A 26978-nucleotide genomic window follows, 5' to 3' on the forward strand; every position below is an offset into this window, starting at 1 on the left:
TTGCACAGATGCACGGATGTTCTCATGCACAGGTCAATGATCGCAAGTGCATGTTGAAGATGTGGGGGGGGAAAAAAAAACACAAAGGTTGCAAGTCCGATCTGCTAGTGAAGTTGTAGGTTCACTGGTGGAGGATTCAGTTGAAGGTCCGACAATGTCTAGGCTTGCTAGGAAAATGTACCATCAAGGGGACATAAATCAACTGACTCACCACAAGTCAACAATCCTAGATCACAACCCTACCAAGCGATATTTCGGTGATATGCTAGGATTGGAAAGTTTATTGGCTTTACACATGTATTTCTTTCCTGCCACAAGAAATAACAAGTAATACCAAATATTGAAAAAAAAACAAAGAAAAATCTTGTTTAGACATTAATGACTCTTTAAGCATAAGAAATAGATCAAACAAAGAAGAGGTTGACAAATGTTCAGTCCTTAACCCCAATACCCTAGCTGCCCAAATTCTCTTGGAGAAAGAGCAAAATAAGAGAAGATGTCATTTAGAATTCCATCATGTGTGTACAAAAAGGGCAATTAGTCCCTATGGGTAAAATTTTTACTAACTTGTCTTGAGTAGGAAGACCTGAATATAGAATCTTCCAAGTAAAAAGTTAGAATTTTGGGTGACTCTTTGATTTTCATAAGGCAGACCAAAGAGCCACCTTATTATTACGATTAATCCTTCCATTTGTCGAAGATAAGGTTTGGAGAATAAATATTTTGTGTCCGCTTTGGTAGACAACTAACCTGACTTTGGTATTGGATAGAACGAAAAATCCTCGTGAGTAGTACTAGCTAGGGTATCTTTAAAATTTTAACCACTATCTCTGAAGGAAAAGGGAGAGTTAATCAAGGACGATTCTAGCTCCTACTTGAGAGCAGGTCTGTTACTACACAAATTGCATTAGAGCATCGAGAATTCTAAATTTTAAGATATCAATAGATCTTCCAATACCTACTTTCCAACAAATCACGCTTCACAAATTAGGAAGGGAATGGAAGAAATTGTTCTAGGTCTAGGACTCGCACTTAGGTTTAAAGTCCAAGGAGAAGAGGTCACAATTCGGGAAATATTTTGTTTTCAGGAGACAACCTCATAAGGAACCAGGAGTAGAGAGAGCAATCTTTATCCTAATTTTAACAAAAGAGTCTCATTATGGGCTGAGCTCAATCAGTAACCTAATCCACCCATCATTTTAGGTTTGCAACAATCCCTCCTCATGATGAGAGAGAGTTTTTTCTGCCTTCCAAATTCTTTCTTCCAAAACTAACATTAATTTGATCCAAATAAAAACACAAAAAGCTTTTAGGAAATAAGAAGAAAAACATTTAATAAGTTTTTTTTTCTTACAGTAATTAAAAAAAAAGGCCAAATGTTCTCTGTGCTGCGCCCAGACACATGGATGACCACCCTGCCCTCCTAAATGGCAGGCCATGTGTCGGGGCACAGACTACGGTGCGGCACAGAGAACACCAGCCCTGAAAAGAAATTCCATTAAACATGAGTAATTCTCTCTTAAACTACAATAATCATCTTAATGACATGCATCTAGACCCTAATGAGAAAGGGGTTCTTTTCTCCTCCTATCACAAAAAGCTATCAAACTAGGGTATGGGGAGTTCAAGATGAAAAAACAACTATACTCATATTCAAGCTCTTCATGTAGTCTCAGCAGTTGATATGAAGGATTGTACACCAAAGACAAGGAATAGAATTCCACTTACAAGTGAAACCACTTTCTCAGATATCCTAGAAGCCAAACTCTTTCCCCCAATAACAGCTACCATACAACACAATGCTTGCCCTATGATCCCACCAAGAACCACACCTATTGGGTTTTCATCTGCAGCCAAACCAATTGTAGCAAGCTGGCTCTTATCACCCCACTCACCAAAAAATGTTAGAGAAAATGCTTTAAGAAAGATGGGTGAGAAGAAATTTGTGAGAAATGGTCTTTTCTCCTTTTTAGAATCCTCATCTGTCTTGCTACTTCCTTTTGCTTTTCCTCCTCTATTACCCTTTAATTCAGCTTTCAATAATTTTTCTTCAACTTCTTCTAACTCATTTTCATCTCCATCTTCAGTGTATCCTTCCCATAAAGACAAAATTCCAAATACAAAAAACAGTAAAGTGGTTGTGTGATGTGCCCATTTATGAGAAATCAAGTTTGGAGTTGCCCAACCAACAAGAACAGAAAGAATAGTCATCACTACTGAAGATGTCATGCAACCTGCAAAAACAGGTCTCCTTGGGTTGCGCATAGCCAAGATCGCAGCAACGCAGAACGTGTAGTCCCCAACCTCAGAAAGCACAGTCATTGCGAGAGACTTGGTGAAACCTTCTAGCACGGACAAAGTCATGTTTGGTCAATTGCACACACACACACACAGAGGGAGAGGACAGTGGAAGAGCAGAGCGAATGGCGAAACCTCGGAAGGTCATACCCTCTTTTGTAAGATCTGAAAAGCATTAGTTCTGAGTTCTGACTGGGCCGGCGTTAACCGTTCCATTAATTAAATTGTGATTTGTGATAACTGAAAAGCAATACTTGCACTCGCCCGGTGTTATCTATTCAAAAATAAAATAATACCCATAGAATGGTTATTGGACCCTGAGCCTTTCTTTTGATAGAATCTTTTGAATTTAGGAAAGGGGAGAGTAATTATTCATTATGTAAGAGAAGGGCTTGTCATTCGGGCATAATCGAGGGGCGGGGGAATAATTTATTAAAAAAAAAAGAAGTAGGAATCAAACTTAGGAGTGACTTAATTAAAATAATACGATCAGACTGAACTAGTAGAAGAATTGCAATATATTTGAAGTTATTAGACAAATATAAATCATTCATTTTGATTGTATTTCCTATCTAAGTCATCGGTTTATATATGCTCAAAGCTGGGAAGCATGTCAATTGATGATGGAATTTGATTGAATTAAACTTTGAAATTTGACCTTATATGATTGATCTAGATAATTTCCTCTCTATCCAACGATCAAAATTGATACCTCATTTGTCCATATAGCAGAGTCGATGTCTTTTTTTTTTTCAATTGAAGCAAAGTAGATGTCTTGTGATTTAGAAGACTAACAAACCATTATGATAATAATATTTGCCTCAATATAAAGGGAGGACAACATAGTCTCCAAGTTTGCACAATCTAAGCTTTCGCTTTGTGGACAACATACTTGAATAACTACTTCTGCAGCTAGGTGAAAGGATGACATGACCATTCCAACCATTACATATATCTACAAAAGCCAAGGATTTTATATTAGATCTAGTATGCATGACCTCTTGAGAGCCAACACTCTACCGGTAAGACACCAACCAACTGCGTTGGTAGTTGTTTTCATTGCTTTATATGAATGTAAGGCAAACTACCTCGCTCCTTTTTTTGCCAAACAGAATAACAAAGGCCAGCAGATTTTTTGTTTGAATTAAGTCTAAAATTCATAAGGATTAAGTTTTCCTCATGTGGAGAAGAGATTCTCCTCTACACTGGTTATGTGACCCTTTGATTGGATTCATGTGTCATCGTTGATTCTCACCCCATATATATTGTACACATTTGAAATACCTTTTCCCATGCTAATCAAAGGGTTAGATCTCTATGGATGACGAGAAACCGAATCCAATTTATAATATTACTTGTCGCATAAATATCCTGCCACCTAAAAGGATAGGTTGCAAACTTGATTTTAGAACTCCAATTAGGGGTGTAAATGAATAGCCGAAATTCATTTTCGTATCCGTTTAGCAGTGTCCGAATCCGTCTGAAAGCTAAACGGATGCGGATACGGATAGGCTATAGCTATCCGAAAAGCTATATTTACATGTAAATGGATAAAATATCCGATCCGTATCTGTGTTCGTATCCATTTAGTACTATCCGAATCCGTCCGAAAGCTAATCGGATGCGGATGCAGATATAGCACTATCCGAGACGAATCCGATCCATTTACATCCCTAACTCCAATTAAAATATACTGAATTGGCCGATTCTACTTGGAATTGATCGGGTTGATTCTAATTAAACCTGATTTTTTATTTTTTTATTTGGTAAAGAATTAAACCTGATTCCAACCAGCCAAAAAGAGACACCAAATTATATGTATTAGGGTGTCAAAAAAGCCTGGCCAGCCCAACCCATCCTGAGCCCAGATAGGGTTGAGCTGGATTAGGCTGAGCCCAACATGGTTGGGCCTGGACTGGGGTTCTTAAAAACCTGGCCCAACCTAGCCCAATTAATGTCAATTAGGGCCGAGCTGGGTTGGGCTGTGCCCGACAGGGTTGGGCCTGGGCTGGGGTATTTGAAAATCGGGCCCAACCGAGCCCATTGACACCCCTAATATGTATGCTCCTCGTAGTGCTGACAATGCCAATGCACATGTTGAGCGTTACACACTATAAAAAAAAAAAAAGGGAGGGGGGGGGGGGTGGGGGGAACCAAGGGAAGTAAAATTAAATTTTAAAAAAGTTACTAAAAAAATAAGTCATGACACACCTTTAGAGTAGGGATGTAAACAGATCGGATACAGATCAGATGTGATCGGAGTCGGATATTCCCTGGCCGAATATGGATACCTCTAAACAGATTCGGATGCGGATCGGATTCGGATTTTTGACCATCTATTTACATCTCTACCTTGTGTAACCCGGACGTTCCTCCCCCTAATGGATACAATTCACTGTCAATCCATATCTCTTAGATCATGATACTCTTTTCATCATATTTTAGGGCCTGTTGAATCTTCAAAAACCCTCAAAATCATGATTTACTTAATTTTTTATTATTAAGTATTCAGATTTTTTTTCAAACGGATTTTAATCGGAGTATTTAGATTATTTTCCGGATATCTCTAAACGGATACAGATGTAGATTTAGATTTGGATTTCGGTTATCCATTTACATCCCTACTTTAGTGTTTATAATCCATTAGTTACGATCAAATAAATAAAAGGAAGTGAAATTAGATTTATAAAAACTTACAATTTTTATTACTATGATTGCTTAATCAACTTAAATGATCAAACATTGTAGAGACAAGATTCTTTAAGCTAACTGCAGAGGCTACACTAACACCCTCACTCCCTATCTGTCTCCATATGAAATGACCTCTCTGCCTCCTATGTACAAAACTATTGTGTCGTTCTTCATTGGTGCGCTCCCTATGCCACTTGGTTAGAGCATCCTTCTCTCCCTTAAAAATTCTAGATACAACTTGTTATACCCAATGCAGCATTTACGGCAATTTTTATGTGAAATGATAAGATTTATCCACATTGAAAAAAAATGTGTTATACTGAAAGGGTAGAAAAGTAAGGTTACAATATTGTTGTAACCAAGGTTGGTAATAACAAGATTTTCCCTTAATTAGTATAGTTAGTAAACTATTGGGTTAGTTACATAATTATCATTAAAGAAAAAAAAAATATTGCTTGATCACGTGGCTCCTGCGCTCCGACATAGCACACGAAATTACCGTCCAACCCCTATTAAAATAAAAAATCTCATCTGTACTGATACTCATATGGATGCTCTCATTGGCCCCCATGCTGGTTCAGGGGGCTAACGACCAAACAACGATCTCTTGGCCTTATCATTATCGGTGACTAAGAATTGCAAGTGAAAAACATCATACAATAAACTAAAAAATCTCCATGGCCAACCCAAAAGTATTCCATTTTCAGTGACTGAACCCATCTCAGGGCTTCCATTGGTCTTTTCAGTTCTGCATCACGAGATGAATCCTGCTTCCACATCTGCAATGGTTGTTTCTGCACAAAATGGAACCATCAAAGCTGCCCATCCTCATTTGGATGAGACTATTTTCAGAGCTGCCATCAGTGTGTGTTAGTAGTATTTGGACCTTGAAGAGCCTGAATTGTTTTGTGGAAATCTCCAGTTGACTCAATTTGGTAAAAAACTAGTCAGTGATTCACAGTGTTACAGGTATTAAGGTCAAGGTCTTCCCCCAAATCAGCCACCCAAGTATATACACTAGACTTCCAGTGCCTTTGTAAGTTGCTCGGCCAAGATCAAATTAGTCTCTACTACAATTAAATGTATTCTGAAAGATTGACTGGTAATTATATTTTCTAAAAAATCTAAAGATGCCAAATGGATACAAAACAAAACCTTCTCCTCCAATCAATATTTCAATTTTCCTGTTCAATAACTTATTCCACATATTTTCAATAGAAAAAAAATATATTGCCCGAACTTCAGTCTTTATAAATATAACATGAACAGCCCAGCTCGCCTTTCTGTTATCAGGCTTATAATATTACATACATACAGCCCTAACTCTTAACAGGAGGTGATCCATGCCCAAATATGGTCTGTGAACTTTACTCTCGTCTCATAGACAAAAATTCAACCGTATGAACAGTATAGACCAAAATAGAGCATGAGCTACTTGTAGGATGGTGGACTACACCATTCAGTCGGTTGATCATCTAGAGTATCAGATAGTAGCAGACAGCAGGTCGAAAGTGGTCCTCACTGACAGCTGAATCACAATATAGAACATGGTCAACAATTGAATCAGCTTTCAACTGGAAATAAAAAATGCCTGTCTCATCAAGCGGCTTTTCTCTAGATTTTTCCGCCCAATGACTTAAGGTCGCTCTGTTCTAGTTCGACATGTTTCCCAAGCCTGAAACAAAACAAACTCAAAGCATCAAGCTACCAGAATATATATATATAAATCGAGATAGGAATTGCATCCATTCACGTAGAAGTAAAATAAAATTTCATTGGTTTAAGATTCCCCGATTCTTTCCTCCTCATTTTTTTTTTTTTTTCGTGTGTATGGGGGGGGGGGGGGAGGAGGGAGGGGCTGTGGAGAGATTGTTGCAGTCAGTACGAGCACAGAAAACAATGTCTTCAGTATTTTTGGTTCAACACAATGCTCCTGGTGACACATTAGGGTATCAACTAAAACCAAGTAAAGTGATCAACAGGCTTATGAAATACTTGAACATTTCAAGTGAAACTATGTATTTTTTTAGTGTTACATGAAGACTTTGCTTTAGTGGCTGCAGGAACTGAAATATTCTAGTCGATTTCAGTAGAACTGTGTCAAAACCCCACATCAGTTTAACATTATTTCAAAGCACTAAACTAGCACTCACACAAGTATTATGGAAAAAAAGGGACTTCAAATTAAAATTCAAGACTTTAGTTGTCCAGTTACCCAAGATCCGATGGAAGCCTGAAACCACCTATCCGCACACGCTTAAGTGAATGAAGCTGAAAAATTAGAAAACAGAATTAGCAGTTAAAAAACGATCAGCTGAAAGAATATTTGAAACAAAGAGCAGATACACATTCACTGATGACCGCATCAATGTACTTGCAGACTTGCAAAGGTTTACTGGCTGATTAACGAATTACCTCTATCTCCAATATTTTAGTGAGGATAAGTGTAGCTAAAGAATATATAGTGAAACACCCAGGAAATGTTAGACATCACACAACACACACATACACCAAACAAAAAAAAAAACCCCAAGTGCACTAACCTGTAGTTGGGCAGTACCACTTAGGGGTTGATCAAATCTACGTAGTTGTATACAAACAAAACTTCTGCAATTCTTTGATCATGGCATAATCACTGAAAAGAGGATCGAATTCTCATCCTCCCTGGGCCTCCAAGTTGCACATAGAAGGGCATATAGAAGGGCACAAAGAAGGTTTTGGGTATGGAAATGTGAACCCCAAGTGATGCAGATGCAGATTAATCACAGAAGTGGGCCTATTTGTGAAAATAAGCCTTGAGTTGGGTTACATATGTGTTGGGTCTTTGATCCAAGGGGTTTTTATTGTAGTAGGCCACTTTAATGGCCTAAAATATGGGTAGGAAGTAGGAATACAAGATTTATTAATTACTATGTTGTGGGGTCTTCTACAAGTTATTTTCTTTCTTTTTGTAAAGCCCATCTTGGATGGAATATTTTATTCTAGCATGAATTGGCTACCTTTTTCTTAATGGTTATCTTTAGGCCAGTTTACAGTTTTCTATTGGTTGGATGATGTAAGTTTCCTCCTAAGCCAATCACAGGCTTTTGGAGTAGCTACAAATACATGTATTGGCCTACAGGCACTCACATTGATGTAAGCTTCCTCCTAGGCCAATCACAGGCTTTTGGAGTAGCTATAAATACATGTGTTGGTCTACAGGCACTCACATTGATTTAAAAAAAATAAAGATGTTCAGTTTCTGAAGTTTGGTTATGTGCATTCATACGTACCTCTGTAGATTCAGTGGTATTCACTTGGGGAATTCTAGGTGTACATGGTGGATTCCTTGACTAGGATTTGGTGGATTCCAAGCCTGATGATTGGGTGGTGCGGTAAGGCACCACCACCGCACCATCCTGTTGTGCCAGCAGCCAACTCTGGCCTGTCAGCTTAGTTATCCTCACATCAACCAATTACTTGATGTCTAGCTTCCCAACTGGTAGACGGTTCCTTTTCCCCCAGATCAATGAAGAAGGGAGAAGTCAATTGTTTCTTCTGTATAACCAGATTCCTTATCTTGATGCAGGGACAATTCCTTGGACTGACCCAAACCCGTTGGGAAACCTAGATGGAGATGTGGGGTCCAATTGATTTTGAGTCCAGTAGAATATCTTAGTTTATGTATTTAAATTTTATTATTTGGGTTTATCTGTAATTGGGTCAATTAGGAGTCCTGAGTTATTTTGTAATCTCCTTTAATTTCTATTGATGGAATCTTAGATAGGGTTAGAATTAGAGATAACATGTACTTGGTTTCAAAGTCTGTTTAGAGTGTTATTTAGGATTTTATTTCAGTTATATCCTAGTTAGGAGTCTTATTTATCTCTTTAAATACAAGATTGTAACCATCGTTTTATTATGATTGATGAATAAAAAATTTGATTGTTTGTTACCAGAATGGTACCAAATCAGGTTGCGTGACCTCAGTCTCCCTTCTGCAATTCTTCTTCCTATGCCTCTCTCTCTCTTAATTTCACTGTTCGACTCTCCTCTCATCTGTTCTTCTTTCTTCTATTACTTCTGGTGTTTCGGTTATATTGTTTCTTTCCCTGTTACTGCCAATTATACCGGACTGAACCAAAACCAGGTTCGTTGGTTCCTTTATCCCTGAACTACTGTGCTTAATATTCTGGGTATAAGTTCCCCATCTGTAGGCGTACCTACCCTTTGGGTTTTGTCTTCAAAGAATACCCCTATTGTGAAAGTTTTACTGCCGGAAAAGTTCTTCATGAAATCAAATCTGGTTCTACAGCTTATCACCGAGCAGACTGGGTTCTCCACTATCGCTTCACTTTTGGGGAAAACTTCTGTTGGTCTTCAGAACCCTAGGAAGAAGGATTGTTCAACGGGAATCTTAAGTTGAATAGTGCTTGATAGAAAGAGTTCTTCCTCTCAACCTTTCTACTGGTTTTTTGTCTCTGGTTTTGGGTGTTATGAGGTTGAAGATGATTTGAGCTATCAATTATTCGAGTGGGCCCACAAGCGATCCAAATGATTGTTCAACTGGAATCTTAAGTCGAACAGTGCTTGATAGAAAGAATTCTTCCTCTCAACCTTTCCACTGGTTTTTTGTCTCTGGTTTTGGGTGTTAAGAGGTTGAAGATGATTTGAGCTATCAATTATTCGAGTGGGCCCACAAGCGATCCAAATGGGTTTCGGAACCCCATATCTGCATCATATCTTGTTCTTTCTATCCATTCTTCATCAAATCAGGTTAGAATTTCTTACTTACATACCTTGTGATTTCTGTTCTGCTATCAAATTCAGAATCAGGATGTTAGTAACTAGAGCATCTATCATTAAAACTGAATTTTGATTATAGTCTGCAAAACTTTCCCATCCCATTGATTGGTCTTCTTGAATATTACGTTTCAATTTCTGCTCTAAAAGTCAGAACTCTAGTAAATTTCTGAATCCCTAACTAGAATAGGATTCTGTCAATTTCAGATATGATTTGCTTTGTAATTTCTGATTTCAGTTTGTTGCTATATTCCCCGCTAGAATCTCTCTTTAAACTAAGTTTTGAATTCTGTTTTGGACCTCTAAAAGTCTCCATCACTTTCCAATTGTAGAGCTTTCCCACTGACAGTAAGTTTCCTCCATATCTTGGAATCTAGCCTTTAGATTTCAGTCCAACGTTGAAGAATTGTTTTCCCTAGTAAACTGGATTTTTTACCTAAATTTCAGGGCCATCTAACTAGTTTTAATTGAGTTAACAAATTTTCTTTAAATATGGTTTTGTTCCTTTTTCTGCGAGTCTGGACATTTCAGGTTTTCTAACATTCTATTCTGTTAGGAGTTAGATAACCCATTACCAAGAGCAGAAAACTGAGGTTTCAGAGACTTAATGAGGAAGGGATCATAATAGTGGGGAAGGAAGAGACTACTCCACTTGGTTTTATGCTTTAGTATCTAACACTAAAAGTCTTATTCCAAATCTTTCATTTCGTATTTACACAAACAATTGAACTCACAAATTTTTTTTTGTTAAGTATTGATTTCACAATTTTATGTGTTATTTTTCTGGTTAAATAGTGTAATCCTTCAGACAATTTTTAGGCAGGCAATACAAATGGAATAAGGCGGGTCAAATCAGGGCCACTTTCCTTGCAAAGATGTAGCTATCAATTAGGGTTTTATAAGAATCTTATAGAATTAGCATTCAACTTGATATGCAAAGAACTGGCCAACCAACCCCATGGGTTTATATCCAAATAGAGTAAGCCCCTAACTTAGGAGCATGTTAAGGTTCACAAACATTTTATGAAGTCAGGATCAGTATCAGTGAATCTGCCTCCATAAAAAGGTTAAAATGACAAGATAGTAAAGCACCACTAATCCGACTTGAATATGATCTTAATTACCTACAGTTGACTAAATTCTACTTCACATTCATGGACAAACTTCAATAACCCAACCCTCATTTTAATAGTTTTAAAAAAATTATTTTCTTTTGACAGATAACAACAAAATATTAAAATTATCAAAAGAGATAACATCAATTCTACAAGAGCACAAGATGAACCCCAGAAGCAGCCACTGAGCAGACTGACTAGTTGATGATAGGACACACCACCATTTCATCTTTTTTCAATAGCTGTAAAATAACGGAGGAATGGTTACCAAAGTTTTATTGGCCCCTAAATTAGCGGGAGTTGAAAGGAGCGAATACATTTCTCCAGAAACTCCTCCCAATTACAACTTCAGATACTGATTACCTATGGTAGACCAAAGAACCCAAGGCAAAGTTCTCAACCAGGTCTTACAATTTGTTAATTAAGAAGGGAGTACAGTTCTTGACACTTTATAAGACTGGGACTCAGGAATTCATTATGGAAAAATCACTCAGGTTGTTTCTTCTTCTTCTTCTTTTCTTTTTTCTTTTTTTTTTTTTTTTTTTTTTTTTTGGGGGGGGTGGTGGTAGGGACTATTTGTGAAACATGAGTTTGCATATGTGGGATTTTGGAGAATTCTTGGTTAGGGTTTGATGAGAATTGAGGCTAGGGTTTCACAGGTAATGTGCCGCAAATATTAGGGTTTAAATTCAATATTTAAAAGATCTGGTTTAAAAGGCTCATCGATTGTTTTAATAGTGTACCTATGGTCTCAAATGGAGAGAACAGTAAGATTTAAAAAAGATAAAAGTAGGGCTAAGATATGTCTGGAAAGAATGCTACAATGAAAAGATTGTATGTTGTATGCACTCAAACTTTGACAATTACTCGACAGACCTTATCAAACAATAACACTCGTAGAAGTTCTAATGGATAGCAGCAGTGGGACATTTCTCTTTTATATTTTCCTCAAAATTTTCTTTACCACTACAATTCTTCAAACAGGAAACAGACGTACTATGACAAAAATAAACAAAAAACTGACCATTAGCCCAGCATTTTTAATAATCTCTCGAACTTCATGATTTCTGCCTTCATGAACCTGTTAAATTCAGTACAACCAAACCGAAAAGGGATCAGTTCTACACACTCTCTAGAATCAAAATATGTGAGGAAGGGCTGGGGAAGGAGGAGGAACTAATATTTAAACAAGAAAAGTAGATGTGGACTATTAAGGATACAAGCTATCATTCTTTGATTGACAAAATTTACAGTGGAGTCAAGGGGAGATGAAACCAAAGATAACATGTAAAACCCAATAAATTTTTTTTTTAAATAACGTAAATTTTCCAGAGAAAAATGGGAGTACAAGTCACTCTGAAAATATCTTTTCAATTGGAAAAATGGGGACTTACTGAATAGCACATCTACATGAGGTTCCACTGACCTTTTTCTTAGTGATGAGTAACCAAAATTTTATTGAAGATCAGAAATCCAATTGCAGGGAGAAAAGCACAAAAACAACAACAGGCCAAAGCTGGGAACCCTCAGGGTACTAAACATAAGAATGAACATACATACAAGCAATGTAACCCGACTATAGCCAAATCATCATCAATGGAGTTGGTTGACCAAAATCTCCAGACAAAAGAAAAGTTCCCACGGATAAACACTGCCTGCTTCCTAATTAAGTGCATACATTAACCATTTTAAATCAGGCCACTAATGGCCGCTTTCAACTCAGCTGTGGCTCGGTAGGTGCCAAGAATACAAGCATAATGGTCTCCTTATGACCTCAAATACACATCCAATCTCCGATGACCTAAAGTTGAAAATAGAGCTGCCATCAATGTCAATCAGTTAATAATTTAATCATCAGTAACATGAATATGGGGCATCTATAGATGGTTGTCAAGATTCAAGATCCAGTCCTGTAGCATACACAAATAAATTTCCTTAGTAGGTATTCCTAAGGTTGGGCAGGTTTGGTTTAGTTTGGTTGAGGGCCAATCCTGACAAAACCCAACACAAGGCCAACCCCTAATGCTCATTCCTAAGTCAAGCACAAATCAGCCTGGGTCAGTCCAGAACCCAGATAAGGTGATTCTTGGTTACAAAGAAGCAGCTCTATCAGAGTTTTTTCCCAAAGCATGCTCAGAATCCTTCCATGATAATACCAAGGGTGAGCAGCCCTATGATTGGAGAACTGTTTACTATGATCCTTGAAATAGATTTTGGAAATCACACCATACCTTCCATCTTGAGAAGGATATATACCCAGTAATCTCAAATAAGTAAGTAATATCGACAATGTCCAAGATGTTTATTGCTAGTGGCATTAAGTTGATGATCAAGATAGTCTATAGTGAAAAACCAATAAATTTGGACACTGGGGTTTAGCTGTCTTCAAGGAAAACTGAATTAATCTTTGAATTGAATAAACCATAACCAAGTCCAATGCCTTCTAATATCAGACATACTTTTAATTTTCTTGAAACAAACAATGAACTCAGCGGTTAGAGTAACACATGAGCTTGTTCTTTACTACATTGAAATACATTTCGACACTTCATTCCTTGCGATATTCTTTGAGCTCATGATATCTATGCCTAATGCCTGATGATAATATGACCCACCCACCATCCCTAAACATATCAACCAAACAATTTTATTAACCTGATCAGTCTCAGTATTTGTAGTTAGAAACTTAGAATGTAATGAGATTGATTAATACAGGACTGCAGGAGAAAGCACTTAAATATGGAATATGAACCCAAGTTAGAGCAAGGAACTTATGATGTAGCTATTCTTAAAATTGTCCTCTTTAATGTCTAGTTAAGTACCACAATGCGGAGTCGAGGTCTTGACATGTCTGGCTGTTGTGGCAGTAGCTCCACAGAATCCGGGGTGCACTGGATGCCTTCAATGACTGTGCCTTTGGTGACAGCTATCAAGTGTCTCTTATTGACACTTCCATCTATAGTTGCAATGTATCTAGGACAAAATATTATGATCAAGCAGTCAGGATACACAAAAGAAAGTGGTAACCTCAAGCAGCTATAAATCACCCTCAACTGTCTCAGGAAAAAGAGAAAAACAAATCTACAAAAAATAATAACTAGAAGAGGCAGAGGATGCCCTATCCCCGAGAAAACAAGTAAAAATTATGAGTTTATGACCTCAAATTTAAGTGAATTTTTATTCAGCTAAGAACACAAGGGAATTTTATTATAGTTAAATAGAAATGGTTCAATGCAACAAAGAGGAAATAGAAGGAATCAAGGAAACTTACTCCTTCGATAACTTAGATGATGGATGTGAGAGTCTTTGAGCAAAATCTCCTGAAAAGACAGAATTTTACAATGGACATCAGAAACACCTCCATGCATTCAAATTTAAAATTTCAAAATAACTCAGCATGCTGTTCTTGTCAGCAGTTTGAAGCATAATCATATTCATACCATCATTGGTAACAATAATCAGCCCAGTTGTGGCAACATCAAGACGACCAACAGTAAATAATCTTGGTTTTGGTAATCCTGGATTTCTCTTATTCTGGAAATGCCACTCATTAGATTTATAGTATGGAAAAGCAAAATTTGAAAAGACAACAGAAAGTTAAAAGCTCTGAATTGAAGATACCCAGTTCTTCAAGAAATCATCAAACAGCAAAATGACAGATTTAGATTCTTTCTCTCCAAATGAGCATATGTACCTGTGTCATTTTAATAGCATTAACTCCTCCATCTACACAAAACATATGAATTCCAAGCCTAAGAAAGAGCCTTCAATTACCAAAAGAACGATAAGGAAACCAGCATTTGATGAACAGAATAGCAACCAACCCTTTTGGCTTGTTCAGTGCAAAATACACCTTTGGCGGAAGCTTCTTAGCAAGGCGACTTCCATTCACATATATTACATCCCTTGCTGGATCAACACGAGTCTACATCATAGCGAGCAGTGTTACAATGCAAACGCTAAAATATGATTTTATCTATATTATAAAAATTTCCTTTCCTGAGCAATAATTGCAGCTTCATCAAGTAAACAGGAAGAAGAAAATGCCCAACACCCAAAAATTTCTTCTTAGCAGAACATAATAGAAACATGGAACTAAAGATGAGAATACCTGCGGAGTATTGCACACAGAACCATTAACAGTCACCCGGCCCTCAAAAATAAGCTCCTCGCTGCTTCGTCTTGATGACACTGAAAATAAGAACCGCGTAATAAATTAAGTGAAAAAAAAACTACCCCAACTAGACCAAAAAAGAAAGAAAGGGAGGGGGGAAAGGAAGGGCTCCAATGTACAAGAAGTTCATGAATCATTTAACTCTCGATTACTATTTATCCGATTCAGCTACGTCTAATTAAAAATGTAATTCGCTGGAAGACAAAATACTGGAGAACAATTCTAAATTTCCAAACCCCTTATATGAGGAAAACCAAGTTTTGGAAATGGAATCCAAATGGGGATTTACGATATCCGCCAAAGCGAAATGTCTGAATGTGCTGTTTCTAAATTGCCAACTTCCAAAATCCAGATTCGTCAAAGAGCTAGTCTGAGTTCTTACCACCAGCAGCTGCGAGAACCTTACTGAGTCTCTGAGGGGGATCCCTGAAGTTCTCATTGTAAAACCTCCGAGCGGCCTTGGAATGCTTGGGCCCTGGCGTCGGAGCAACAGCTTTGGTAGGCTTCTTCTTCTTCTTCACACCCGTGGATGTGGTTTTTGCATCGGCCATGGCGTGGAGAAACCGAGCTGGAGGAGTCATTTGGAGAGTGAGATTGCCGTTTTCGTCTCGAACGATCCATGGAATGAAGAGCGGGTGGGAAGGTGGTTGCTGGAAGCTGTGGTCTTGTTTAGCAGCGTCTTCTGAGACCAGTTTGTCCTTCGGGGCTTCTTTACGGCCAGAGCCGAAGGAGATGTTAAACTCCCCAGACGGAGATGAAATTGAACACCTTATGGGAGGGATTGTTCTAAGGTTTCTGCAACTGAGACTAGGTCTCATGAACACTGATGAAGACAGATGAAACGAAGAAAATGCCATATATGCAGCAGCTGCTGCTGCTGCCGTGGCCATTGAAGCGTTCTGCAGCGGTTCCGCTTCCGAGTGTAAGAAACTGATTTTATCGTCTCCCTAAACAACGAACCTGGGGGACGCAAATTCACCTTAAAAATGCCTTTTCTAAAATAAAATTTGGGACAATGTTTTCTGTACCGGGGGCGCAGGCTGCGCCTAGACACATGGGGGAGGGGGGAGGGGGGAGGGGGGAGGGGGTTGAGGTCGTCATTTCCGTCCCTCCTATGAGAGGAACCTGCGCACCTGACCGGACAGGGAACCTGAGAGGAGAGAGGAGAGAGGAGAAAAATTTAAAATGATCCCCCTAACCCCTTAGTGGCAGGCCCTTGTGTCTAAGCGAAGGCTGTGATGCGGCATAGAGAACATCAGCCAGAAAATTTTAACGATTAATGTAAAAGACAACCTATTTTATGTTCTACCATAAATCGCATATCGCACTTGTAGTCTTGCATCCTTGCTCCCTTGGGTCTCATTTATATTAGCTTAAGAAACCGTAATGCTTAGGGTGAAAGTAATTATAAAGGGCATATCCAATGCAAGAGGATGCCACCACTGCGGGTCTGCGAGGGTCATAATGTATGCAGTTTTACCCCTACTTTGCAAAGAGGCTTTCTAATGAAGTTTGAGGGTATACGGTTCTGATCAAATCAAATTGGATTGGAACCGACTGATCCAATTCTTGATTTTGCCCAAATCCTGATTCAAAAAACCAACCGATTTCTAGGGTTCAGAGCGATTTTGGTTGATTACTATAAGATGTTCCAAGGCATTAACTAAAAGGAAAAAGGATTCTGTCCGAGAGCATGACTCCCGAATCCAAATATAAGATGAGGCAAAATGGCTGCCCCACCCCCATAAACAACGAAAATCCTACGCTTATTTGATACTTCCAGGTGTGCTCCCATTGACAACACTCCCGAATAGGGATGGAGCTCGTCTACGGCCTAGGGTTGAGCGACCATTGTGCTGTGCTCAACTCAAAGGCCGCCACGTGGATTCCATGCCAATCCAATGGTTGGTAGATGAGCTCCTCGATGGAATTTTGAGTGCCAATTTTGAATTTTGAATTTTGAATTGAACTCGTCTACCAACCATTGGATCGACATGAAATCCACATGGCGGCCTGGGAGTTGAACGCAAATGATGGCCGCTCAACCCCAGGCCGCAGACAAGCTCTGGATAGAGAATGCGTTCCCTTAAATACACTTACCACCTTAACATTTATATTTCAGCAGATATTATTTCCTCATTTTTTCTTGAACTTTCATAGATTGCTATTTGCCTATTTCTCATTAGAAATTCTCTCTCTCTCTCCATGGGTGTTTGATGTTTGTGCACATGCAAAAAAAGATATACACATGGATCAAAGTTAGTTCCTTCAGACAGTAGCATTCTTATTCATAATTCAAACGATACCTATTAAGGTTCTACAGTACACAGAGGATATGGTTAATACAAGGCAGGCAAGGGATCTGCATTTACTGGAACAAAGCCTAATCGGCCATTCTGCAGACAAAGCCTTAAAATATGTAGACTGTAATCTGGCAACAAGGTTAAAGAGGTCGACGGCAAATCAAGAATGTATTAGCATCAATAGATGCACCAGAAGTTTAAGTTATCCCCAGTTTCCTATTTAATAACAAAGAGCTAGATACAAGTACTTTTGTACAGAGACGTTACAACAAATTATGTACAAATACACAAGAGCATCTCTCCATTCCATTACAAGAAGTCCCACTGCCAGTAGACCTTCTCCACAATTCCCCCACCACTACGAACAGCAAGGTGAAGTGTCTCAGACGCAGGAGGGACACCCCACAGAAGTGGCACAGCGACAGTCATGGTAAGCTTTTCATGCAAACCTCCTTTGCTAGCCTTCTCTGCAGCTACAACCTGATCATCATGAAAATATTTTCAAGTGAACCAAGATCAGGGAGGAAGTTTACAAACACAGCCTTCTGGAATGAAGAGAAAATTAATAAATAAAGGACAAAAGAATCCATTTATTGCCATACTGAATTCCTAAGCTAAATTATGGATCAGATTTAGATAAAGCTGTATCATATATGGTGTTACATGTGAAAACAGGTACCATGTTACATCAGAATATCAAGGGGAAGATGTAAAGATTAGGTTTCGTGTCCTCACTGTCTATCATCATTCCGGCACAGCTTAATTTAGTTTGCAGCTCTATTCAAATACTAAGCAAGGCGACCAGAGGAAGGGCACAGATAGATAATGCAGGCGAAGCGCGAAGGGATGGATGTCTGAGCGGTTGAAAGAATCGGTCACAAAAACCGACGTATTGATACGAATACCAAGGATTTGAATCCCTCTCCATCCCCAGGGTCATAAGTTATTTCTTGTGTTATCTTTAGATAAGAATGAATCAAATCGGATCAAATCGACTGATATGATAGATGGAATGGGCTAGAGGGAGGAGGTTCTTGAAACAACCAACGTTTCTTTAGCCTGTGAAATTACTAGAAAAATATTTGGTCTTATTAACAATATGTTGAACCCAAGTCGTGCCCATGGGTTGAAGCCTCTATGTGGGGTTGTGCTTGGTCATCCCTTCACAAGAACCCATATTAGAATGGAATTAAAGAAACCATAAAAAAGGAACAAAACAAGTACTGTTCTCAGATAATTAGACCATTAACTCATAAGAAATGTAAATAAGAAAATGCACCTGGACCTGTGCCAAAATAAGCTTTTTACCATTTATCAATATTACATAATAACAATAAAAAGAGAAAAGCAAAGTTGAGAGATTCATCATCTGTGTCTCAAGCATATATGCACCTATAATTTCGATAGAAAAATATATAGAAAGCTATGTCAAATTAGCATCACTTAGAGATGCAGTGGCACTTCCATGGATCAGCTTGAACCCACTTGTAAGGTTAGAACAGGGTGAGCCAGGTCCAAATTGGGTTTTGGGTCCAGTGGGAAATTTAGGGAGATTTATTTTATTTGAGAGAATACTATATAATATTTTATTTTGGGTAGGATAAGTAGGAAGAGTTTAATAAGTTTTGGAGTTGTTTTAGGTTAAGAATCTTAGTAGAATAGTTTCCTTTTTTTTTTTATGCAAAATTGTTTCTTTATTGGAGTCTTTTTCTTCTCTTATTTGCATGCATATAATCGATGGAGATTAGGAGAATGGAATTAAATTGGGTTTTGTTTGAGCAAGCCTGCATGGCATGTTAGCAGTTTGTTGGCTGGGTGTTTTCCCCCTCTTCTTCTTTTCCTCCTTCCTCAACTCTTGCTTCATCCTTCTTCTTTTACTTCCAGGTACGATTCCTCTTCCACATCTTCTTCTTCTTCCTGCTATACTATTTAGTTTCCCTGTTCTGTTATGGGAGGCCAAACAGTCTCTCACAATTGGGGACTGACCTCTCTCATCCTTTCTCCTATCTTCATAATATCTTGGTGTTGGTTCATCACTCTAGGGTGATCCAGACACTAGAAACTCAGACCTGGAAGTGGCCTCTGCTGTGAGTTAAAAATCAACCTCAGATCTGATTTTCCCATCTACAGTCAGATCTTATTTCAGGAATCCTTATTCTGATGGTTGTTCTAATATTTGGCTGGTTATTGCTTTGATTGGGTAACTCGATGGGTTAGTGACCTTCCTACAAAATTTCAGACTCATAGGTACCTCCATACAACTGAGTTAATCCCCTTGAAACCAGGTTGATTTGCTGCTGGTTTCTTTGTTTTATCGTGAGAGAGATTGAAGAAGACATTGATGATGTGGTTTTAAAGGTCACCATCTTTCTTCTTCCCCCTCCACCCCCCCCCCCCCACCTCCAAAAAAAAAAAAATCCCTCTTTGCTAAAATTTTGTTCTATCCCCTTACTTTGTGTTTAATTCCAAGGTTGTCCCACTTCTTTAATTTGTAATTCCCCCTCAATCCTGTCCTTGTTTGTCTTCCTAAGTAGGTCTATTACCCTTATCTTTTGAATTGTTGATCATCTGGGTGGGCCCATTAGTGATCCACAAACTAGGGTTTCAAACCCCTGATTACATTATTTGGTACCAGAGCCGAGCCTGGCCATGGATACTTATTTTATAAGACCAGAGTTTGCTTGTCCAAGAGAAAGACTGCTATTTTACTCATAGATAACGGACAAAGTGACAATTTCAACTCATGGTCTATGGTAGAGATGTTATTAAAGACCAATGAAATCATCATTGAATTTGAAGATGATGTCTTCGTCGATTTCTCAATCATAGTTGTAACGGTGCCTAGGCGAACCAAGGTGATCGAGGGAGGCAAAATTAAGGCGACACCAGCAAGGTGCCAAGGCACCAGTTGAAGCAAAGCCGACTGGACGCCTTGACAATTATGTTCTCAAATTTTCAATTTTGTGATGGTGTTAATCATGAGATATTTGAATCTTCTAAACGCATCATTAAAGTTGGTAGGAAATTGTTGGAAGTAGGTGTAATTGATGCAATAGCAATTTGTGCATCCTAAAACCTTCTCATCTATGATAGACATTTGCTTTGAAAGTATGGGTTGACGAAGTTCCTCAGAGCCAAAGGAAGTGGTGCCAACAATGCAACCACAGGAAGAGCCAAAAGGGTCAACCAAGAGGAAGACCGCTTTGATGTGGGACATCAAGAAACAACAAAGGGAGACAAGAATATTATTATGAGTGAAGCAACAACAAACTCTAGCACAACAAAGGATGTTCAACATATAGAGTTTGTTACTCCCCAAATATTTCAAGACAAGAATGTACCATCCATGCTTCATCTTCTGAACCTGGTTTGTGATACTGGTGTAGAGCATGACACTCTCATGAGCTCTTATATTTCTGCTCTTTTACAAAAATCGAGGGCGAATTTTTCTCAACACCTTGGAATTGATGCAGTAACACTTCCACGGATCTTTTAACCAAAATAAAAAAAAACACTTCCATGGATCAGTCTGAAGACTCTAAACCCGTTGTAAGCTTAGATTCGGATGAGCCGGGTCCAAATTGGGTTTTGAGTCCAGTAGGATATTTAGGGAGATTCATTTTGTTTAGAAGAATATTATGTAATCTCAATCTTTTATTTTGGGTACGATACGTAGGAAGAGTTTAACAAGTTTTGGAGTTTTTAGTTAGGAATCTTAGTAGAGTTGTTTTCTTATTTATATGCATGTAATTGATAGAGATTAGGAGAAATGAATTAAATTGGGTTTTGTTTGAGTAAGCCTGCACAGCGTGTTAGCAGCATGTGCTGTCCCCCCTCTCTCTTCTTCTTTTCCTCCATCCTCTACTCTTTCTTCATCCTTCTTCTTTTACTTCCAGGTACGATTCCTCTTCCACATCTCCTTCTTCTTCCTGTTATACTATTTATTTTCCCTGTTCTGTTATGGGAGACCAAACAATAGCTCACAATTGGGGACTGATTGATCTCTCTCATTCTCTCTCCTTTCTTCATAATATATTGGGTGCTGGTTCATCATTCTGGGGCGATTCAGACACTAGAAGCTCAGGCCTGAAAGTGGGCTCTGATGCAAGTTAAAAATCAACCTCAAATCTGGTTTTCCCTTCTACCGCTAGATCCTATTTCAGGAACCCTTATTCTGATGTTTGATCTAATATTTGGCTGGTGATTGCTTTGAAATGGTAACTTGATAGGTTAGTGACCTTCCTACAACATTTTCAGACTCATAGGTACCTTCATACAAGTGACTTAATCCCCTTGAAACCAGGTTGATTTGCTGCTGTTTTCTTTGTTTTATCGTGAGAGAGATTGAAGAAGACATTGGTGATCACCATCTTTCTTCTTTCCCCCCCCCCCCCAAAATCCCTCTTTGCTTTAATTTTGTTCTATTCCTTACTGTGTTAATTCCAAGTTTGACCCTACTCCCTCTTCTTTAATTAGTAATTCCCCCTCTATCCTTTCCTTCCTTGTCTTCCTGAGTAGGCCTTTAAAAATAGGGTTATTTACCAAATTGCCATTACCCTTATCTTTTGAATCGTTGATCATCTAGGTAGGTCCGTTAGCAATCCAAACAAGGGTTTTTGAACCTCGGATTGCATTACTTAGATGCAGAAATAGTACAATTCCGTCTTAAATGCTAGCTGTTGACAGAGAAGCTTGATATTTTTCTTCAAAACTTCTATTATATATTCAAGCTTTTCAACAAAAAGAAAAATAATTATACATCGAAGCAACTCCTCAGTTGCCAATCCATGTAAGATAAATTTCTGGTGCACTGGAAATTATAATGTTTATAGAGGTTGGGAATGATTTGCCACATGGTAGACATGGTATGCCAACGTCATAGAGATACGTCACCCATTTCACCAGTCAAGTTTCAGCCAAATATATGTAATAAGCATTAAAACACTGTTCAAAGTAGTAAAAAAATTTGAAATGACACTGACCTCTATGCATATAGTAAATGGAGGTTAGTGGCATTTTCATAATTTTCATATATTTGGATACATTTGAACCCATACAACATGCTGAAATATGACCAATGAAATTGGGGGGGGGGGGGGTTAAATGGACTTGCACAATGTCTGCATGTGACAGGTCATGAACTCTAAAATTCACAAACCTTTGTGGACATCATCAGTTATATAGGACATTGAACTAATTCACTGTGAATGGCTAGAGAATAGCATACCTCTCCACCATGCTCCAAGACTGTGTCTTCCACAACATCACTCAGCATCTCAATGGAACGACAGAAGCCAAAGATACAGAGTCTTCTGCCCATATCAAGTCCCTAAAATGATTGATTTCCAATTGCGTAAGATCCTAGACACTCCAAACGTTTAAAAGATAAAATGATGACCATTAAAGAAAAATTATAACAACTCCTTACATTTGTTGCTGCAATATCAAAAAGTGCGCCCAAACACAGTCCCTGATTGGGATCCATGTAGTCACTCTCCTGAAATTGTTGTAATCTTTGGGAAGTCTTCAATCTACCCTGTTTCTTCTGCATATTTAGGACATGGAAATAAATGCAAAGAATTAACAGAGTAAAAATTAGACCAACAAATAAATTCAATACATTCCAGGCATATATGGTAATTAAGGTTATATCCATTTGGTTGAAGAATTAGATGGTATAATTAAGGTATTAAAGACAAGATGTAGGATATCAGACTTGGGGAAAAAAGAATAAACTGGGTAAGAAATTCCGACTTTTCTGATGCATAACAGAAACCTGGATGGGTGTCAAAAAAGTGTTTTGAACGCTACTGGGTAGAACCTTTGATCCACTGAGAAATAGGACAGACTTTCATATCAGTGAAGAAATTCAATAGGTATATAGGGGGTTCGAAGTATCCATGGGTCAGAAACACTGCAAATGGTCCCTTCTGGTTAGTTTGGCTGTGTAAGACTAGAACTCAAGGAAATGACTCAAGAAGATTTAGGTAATGGTTTTAATGCTTGTTTATAGATAAATCAGGAAATGACTCAAGATGAATTAGCTGATGGTTTAACGCTTGTTTATACATAGATGGATCAGGAAATTGTGGAGCTTATTACAGATATAATGAAAATTTTCTTCCCCGTTATCTATCAAAAAGAAGAAAAAGAAATGCAAAAACTGTCCCTGTTCCAATCCCCGCCATTTCTCTCCATGCAAATAAGAAGAAATCATGCTCAACCAGATTGTGTTAACCGAACTTAGAAAACACATACATCTGAAGATGCAAGACGGCGAGGGACCATGGAACCTCCTATTTGAACTAGTCCATCAGCAGTAAAAAGTGTGACTCTATCCTCAGGTACCCACTGAATAGCTGCAAAACATAAATCAGAAGTCACCAATTTCTGTACTAACCAGAAAAAATCCATCTCTATAAATAGAAGCGGTGTATGCACACAAATACACACAAAATGTTTGGTATATAGCTCTACGTCATCATGTCCTTGAATAACCACTAGATATAACTCCATCTACGTCCCCTAGCAGCTTCAATATGGATGTTTGACCAGATATGATTCAAATATATGGTATATTTGACATACCAAATATTCATATTATTGATACTACCAGAAAAATAATTGTGCAACAAATAATGATTCTAAGCCCTATTACAAAGGGAAAATCTAAATTCATCACCACTTCCAATGTGACAGAAATCATGGCAGTGGGTGGGTCCATGCAAATGAAGATGCCACACCAATCTCGCTGGTCAAATTGCAGCCCCAAAACAAGCACGGAAAGTGTTTAAATATTTATAAATTACAAGAATGCCATTTCACTGTAAGGAATCTAGTGACGGTATTGTAATTTTTGCACTTTGAACTCATTCTGCTTGGGGCAGAAACTTAACCAATGAGGTGGCTGTAGGAACATTAGTAAATGAAACCATCCATCTCTGCCACATGGCAAGTGTTGCCAAGCCTAAATGTCATCAAGGACCAATCCACAATTATAAGCATCTTTCCACAAATCCAGGAGTAAACTGTATGCAAGAAGAGATCAACAAATAGGACACAAACAAAAAATACATGGTGCCATTACACTAGTTTGGATCGAGGAGCACACATTATTGTTAGAAATAGTGTGTTCCCCTAATTACAAGCTTGAAGCACATTTGAAAACTTAATTGATGTAAGACACTGACTTAGATATCAAACTGATGTTTTTTGATGTTCCATCTCCTGTTACAGCAGATCCCACCCAGCCCCCTCCCCCCCACCTTTTAATTAGTGCAACATAAAACTCTGTTATTCAGCTCACAAAAGAACATTAGTTCCCAACTCTTCAAATTTCCCATCAGCAATGGATGCTCTATGGGTTCAATTGCATCCAAACAATTCAAGGCTAAACTTTCTTTATTTTTTCTTAATGGATTTGCAGTATACTTACTATCACTGATAAAATTTCATATTGCACATGCAATATGGCACCTTTCTTGTTCATACTTGCTAATAGCATATGGCGGTCACAGTTTTCCAATTTATCAACTCATTTAAATCCATTAGGCTGGTTGATTGGATACCAGCAATCCAGCAACAAACCTATTGATGTCAGTTCAAAAGAAGGAAATCCAGAACATGCACATGGAGCAGCAGGAAGATTTCAGTCCAGGATTTTGGATTGTACCAGAATCTGGTCTGGTTTATTGTTCATGTCAAGCACTGTTCACATGGGGTTAATAGTTTGACTGAGGATTCTGCTGAGAAGAATTCAATGGAGGTAGTTTTAGAAAGTTTCTATGTTTATATTATTAATTCCTTAGTCAAGAAGCAGTTTCTATTTTTGGACTTTCTAATTTGTTAGATTTCTAGAGATTCTCTCCACTAAGAGTTTCTAGAGAATTACAATTTTTAAGGTTCCTAATACTGGTTTGCCCCTATATGTGATCCTGTTGCGATTGATCTCTCACTAGCTTTACTGGTTCGATATCGATTCTGCATTACCAATTTAGTTCTGAGTTATTATATTTTGAATGGTCAAACATATGACATCTGTCATATGACTTTTGGAAACAGTCTCTCTGCGAAAGCAGGGGTAAGGCTGCATACATTATGACCCTCCCAAGACCCCGCAGTGGCAGGAGCCTTGTGCACTGGGTATGCCTTTTAAACATATGACATCTGTGTTTATCTCTGGATGTCCATGTGGGAAGAAGCATTGTTCCATATTGTTAAAGATAAAACCTCAATGAGAGAACAGCGTAAAAGAGTGCCAGGTGAAGGTGGATGGGGCTAATAATGCAAGCTGCTTATAAGGGATGCTAAGAATGGTCACACTTTTGAAGAGGAACGAGGAAGAGATGGATAAACTCAGATTCAAAAGTGGAAGAGGGAAACGAACACGAGAGAGAGAGAGAGAGAGAGAGAGTCTCAAACTCAAGACGCGGTCACCACTATAAAAATTTAATAGAACTTAAACAATAAAATCGAGTAACTTTACTGTGAATCCCACAATCATTATCTAAGTGAATCTAATATCTTGGCCAACCGCTAAAAACAAAAGTTCAGGAAAATAGGACTTAATGCATCCAAAAACTTGAGGACTGCAGAATCTTTCGTCCATACACTTTCAAGGAGGGCTCGACCAAGCACTGGCAATTTACAACGAAGAGGTCAAGGGTTCTATTTCCAACAGCGAACTGGATAAGGAGAATCTAATCATCCCAAAATAAACCTCTCCTCCGTAAAACCTCGAGAAGCAAACACTCTATTCCAACCCCCCCCCCCAACCTTTTCGAATCAGAAGACCAAAGAGAAAATTTAGGTAAGGATCAATGAGAAAGAAATTCCTTCCATCGATCAGCACAAAGATCCAAATGCAGCTCGTCTACAAAAAAAAAATAAAAATAAGAGAACACTCGTCATGATAAAAAGCTGCCAATAAATACATTTCGTAAGGAAGTTCTTCCAGCCCGAGGAAGAAGAAAGGATCTTTAAACATTTAACTTCCTTCGCAATCAATCGTCCTCAATAGACGCTTTATAAGCGCCATCCCGAGAAAACTCCCTCAAAATCACAAGAATTTCTTCAGATGAATGGGTACCGAAATGAAATTCGGACCGTATGAACAATATCAACAATAACGAAGGAATAAATAAGAAAACAAAACCCTAAAATCAAGATGATTACAGAAGTAAGCACTGTCGGACAAACAAAGTAAAGAATGAGGGGAAAAGGAAACGATGGATAAGAAGGACTTACCACCGCCATCATTTGCATCAGTGATTGGGGATTGCCAGGGGTAGAACCCAAAGGAATCGTCTCCGAGGAAGTCTCCGGAACCATTATCTTTAGCAGCACATCGGAGGAGACGAGAAGATTTTCCACGATGAATCAATGAAAACTTGGGGAGTGAAGAAAAAGAATAAGAGAGGAACAAGGATGTTAATAATCTCGGGTTTGTTGTTGTTGTTGTTGTTGTTGTTGATGCTGTTGAAAGGGTACTATCGCCGGAAGAGGGAGGAAAGAAGGTTGAGACGGAACGGAGGAAGGTGGTGGAGAAGCAGACAGCAGAAGAATCCGCCATAATAAGGGTGCTTAGAAGCCACAACAGTTGACACTTGAGATTGA

General features: G+C 38.4%; 3 protein-coding genes across 4 annotated transcripts; all 3 read right to left on the reverse strand.

Moving 5' to 3' along the window:
* Positions 1-1632: 1632 nt before the first annotated feature.
* On the reverse strand, positions 1633-2413 carry LOC122651371 (GDT1-like protein 5). Its single transcript, XM_043844740.1, has one exon. The coding sequence runs from the start codon at positions 2362-2364 to the stop codon at positions 1663-1665; it is 702 nt and encodes a 233-aa protein (XP_043700675.1). The 5' UTR covers positions 2365-2413; the 3' UTR covers positions 1633-1662.
* A 3806-nt stretch (positions 2414-6219) lies between these two features.
* LOC122651370 (putative ribosomal large subunit pseudouridine synthase SVR1, chloroplastic) lies at positions 6220-16014 on the reverse strand. 2 transcript variants are annotated; one of them, XM_043844738.1, is made up of 10 exons: positions 15443-16014; positions 14998-15077; positions 14711-14811; positions 14508-14580; positions 14327-14420; positions 14158-14206; positions 13709-13859; positions 11911-11967; positions 7205-7260; positions 6220-6664 (listed from the first exon to the last, which is right to left on the reverse strand). In XM_043844738.1, the coding sequence occupies exons 1-10, from the start codon at positions 15948-15950 to the stop codon at positions 6604-6606; spliced, it is 1230 nt and encodes a 409-aa protein (XP_043700673.1). In that variant the 5' UTR covers positions 15951-16014; the 3' UTR covers positions 6220-6603. The 2 variants fall into 2 exon arrangements, with proteins under 2 accessions (XP_043700673.1, XP_043700674.1); XM_043844739.1 differs by lacking the exon at positions 6220-6664 and having other exon boundaries at positions 7201-7260.
* Positions 16015-17447: 1433 nt separating this feature from the next.
* LOC122650474 lies at positions 17448-26934 on the reverse strand. The gene is made up of 6 exons (XM_043843887.1): positions 26610-26934; positions 23622-23722; positions 22792-22908; positions 22591-22692; positions 17598-17843; positions 17448-17559 (listed from the first exon to the last, which is right to left on the reverse strand). Exons 1-5 carry the CDS (start codon positions 26932-26934, stop codon positions 17673-17675), a joined length of 816 nt encoding a protein of 271 aa, XP_043699822.1. The 3' UTR covers positions 17448-17559; positions 17598-17672.
* Between the last annotated feature and the right edge of the window lie 44 nt (positions 26935-26978).

This window comes from Telopea speciosissima, chromosome 2 (genome assembly GCF_018873765.1).
Source record: "Telopea speciosissima isolate NSW1024214 ecotype Mountain lineage chromosome 2, Tspe_v1, whole genome shotgun sequence".
NCBI classification, from domain to species: domain Eukaryota; kingdom Viridiplantae; phylum Streptophyta; class Magnoliopsida; order Proteales; family Proteaceae; genus Telopea; species Telopea speciosissima.

Excerpts from the sequence above, each read along its gene's own strand:
- LOC122651370 (XM_043844738.1), bottom strand. The coding sequence starts at position 15,950 with ATGGCCACGGCAGCAGCAGCAGCTGCTGCATATATGGCATTTTCTTCG. Across the intron at positions 14,581-14,710 it reads GCACTGAACAAGCCAAAAGG|GTACATATGCTCATTTGGAG; the intron begins GTTGGTTGCTAT and ends AAAATGACACAG. Across the intron at positions 13,860-14,157 it reads TCATCTAAGTTATCGAAGGA|ATACATTGCAACTATAGATG; the intron begins GTAAGTTTCCTT and ends ATTTTGTCCTAG.
- LOC122650474 (XM_043843887.1), bottom strand. The coding sequence starts at position 26,934 with ATGGCGGATTCTTCTGCTGTCTGCTTCTCCACCACCTTCCTCCGTTCC. Across the intron at positions 22,693-22,791 it reads TTGATATTGCAGCAACAAAT|GGACTTGATATGGGCAGAAG; the intron begins GTAAGGAGTTGT and ends CAATCATTTTAG. Across the intron at positions 17,844-22,590 it reads TCTTGGAGCATGGTGGAGAG|GTTGTAGCTGCAGAGAAGGC; the intron begins GTATGCTATTCT and ends CATGATGATCAG.
- LOC122651371 (XM_043844740.1), bottom strand. The coding sequence starts at position 2,364 with ATGACTTTGTCCGTGCTAGAAGGTTTCACCAAGTCTCTCGCAATGACT.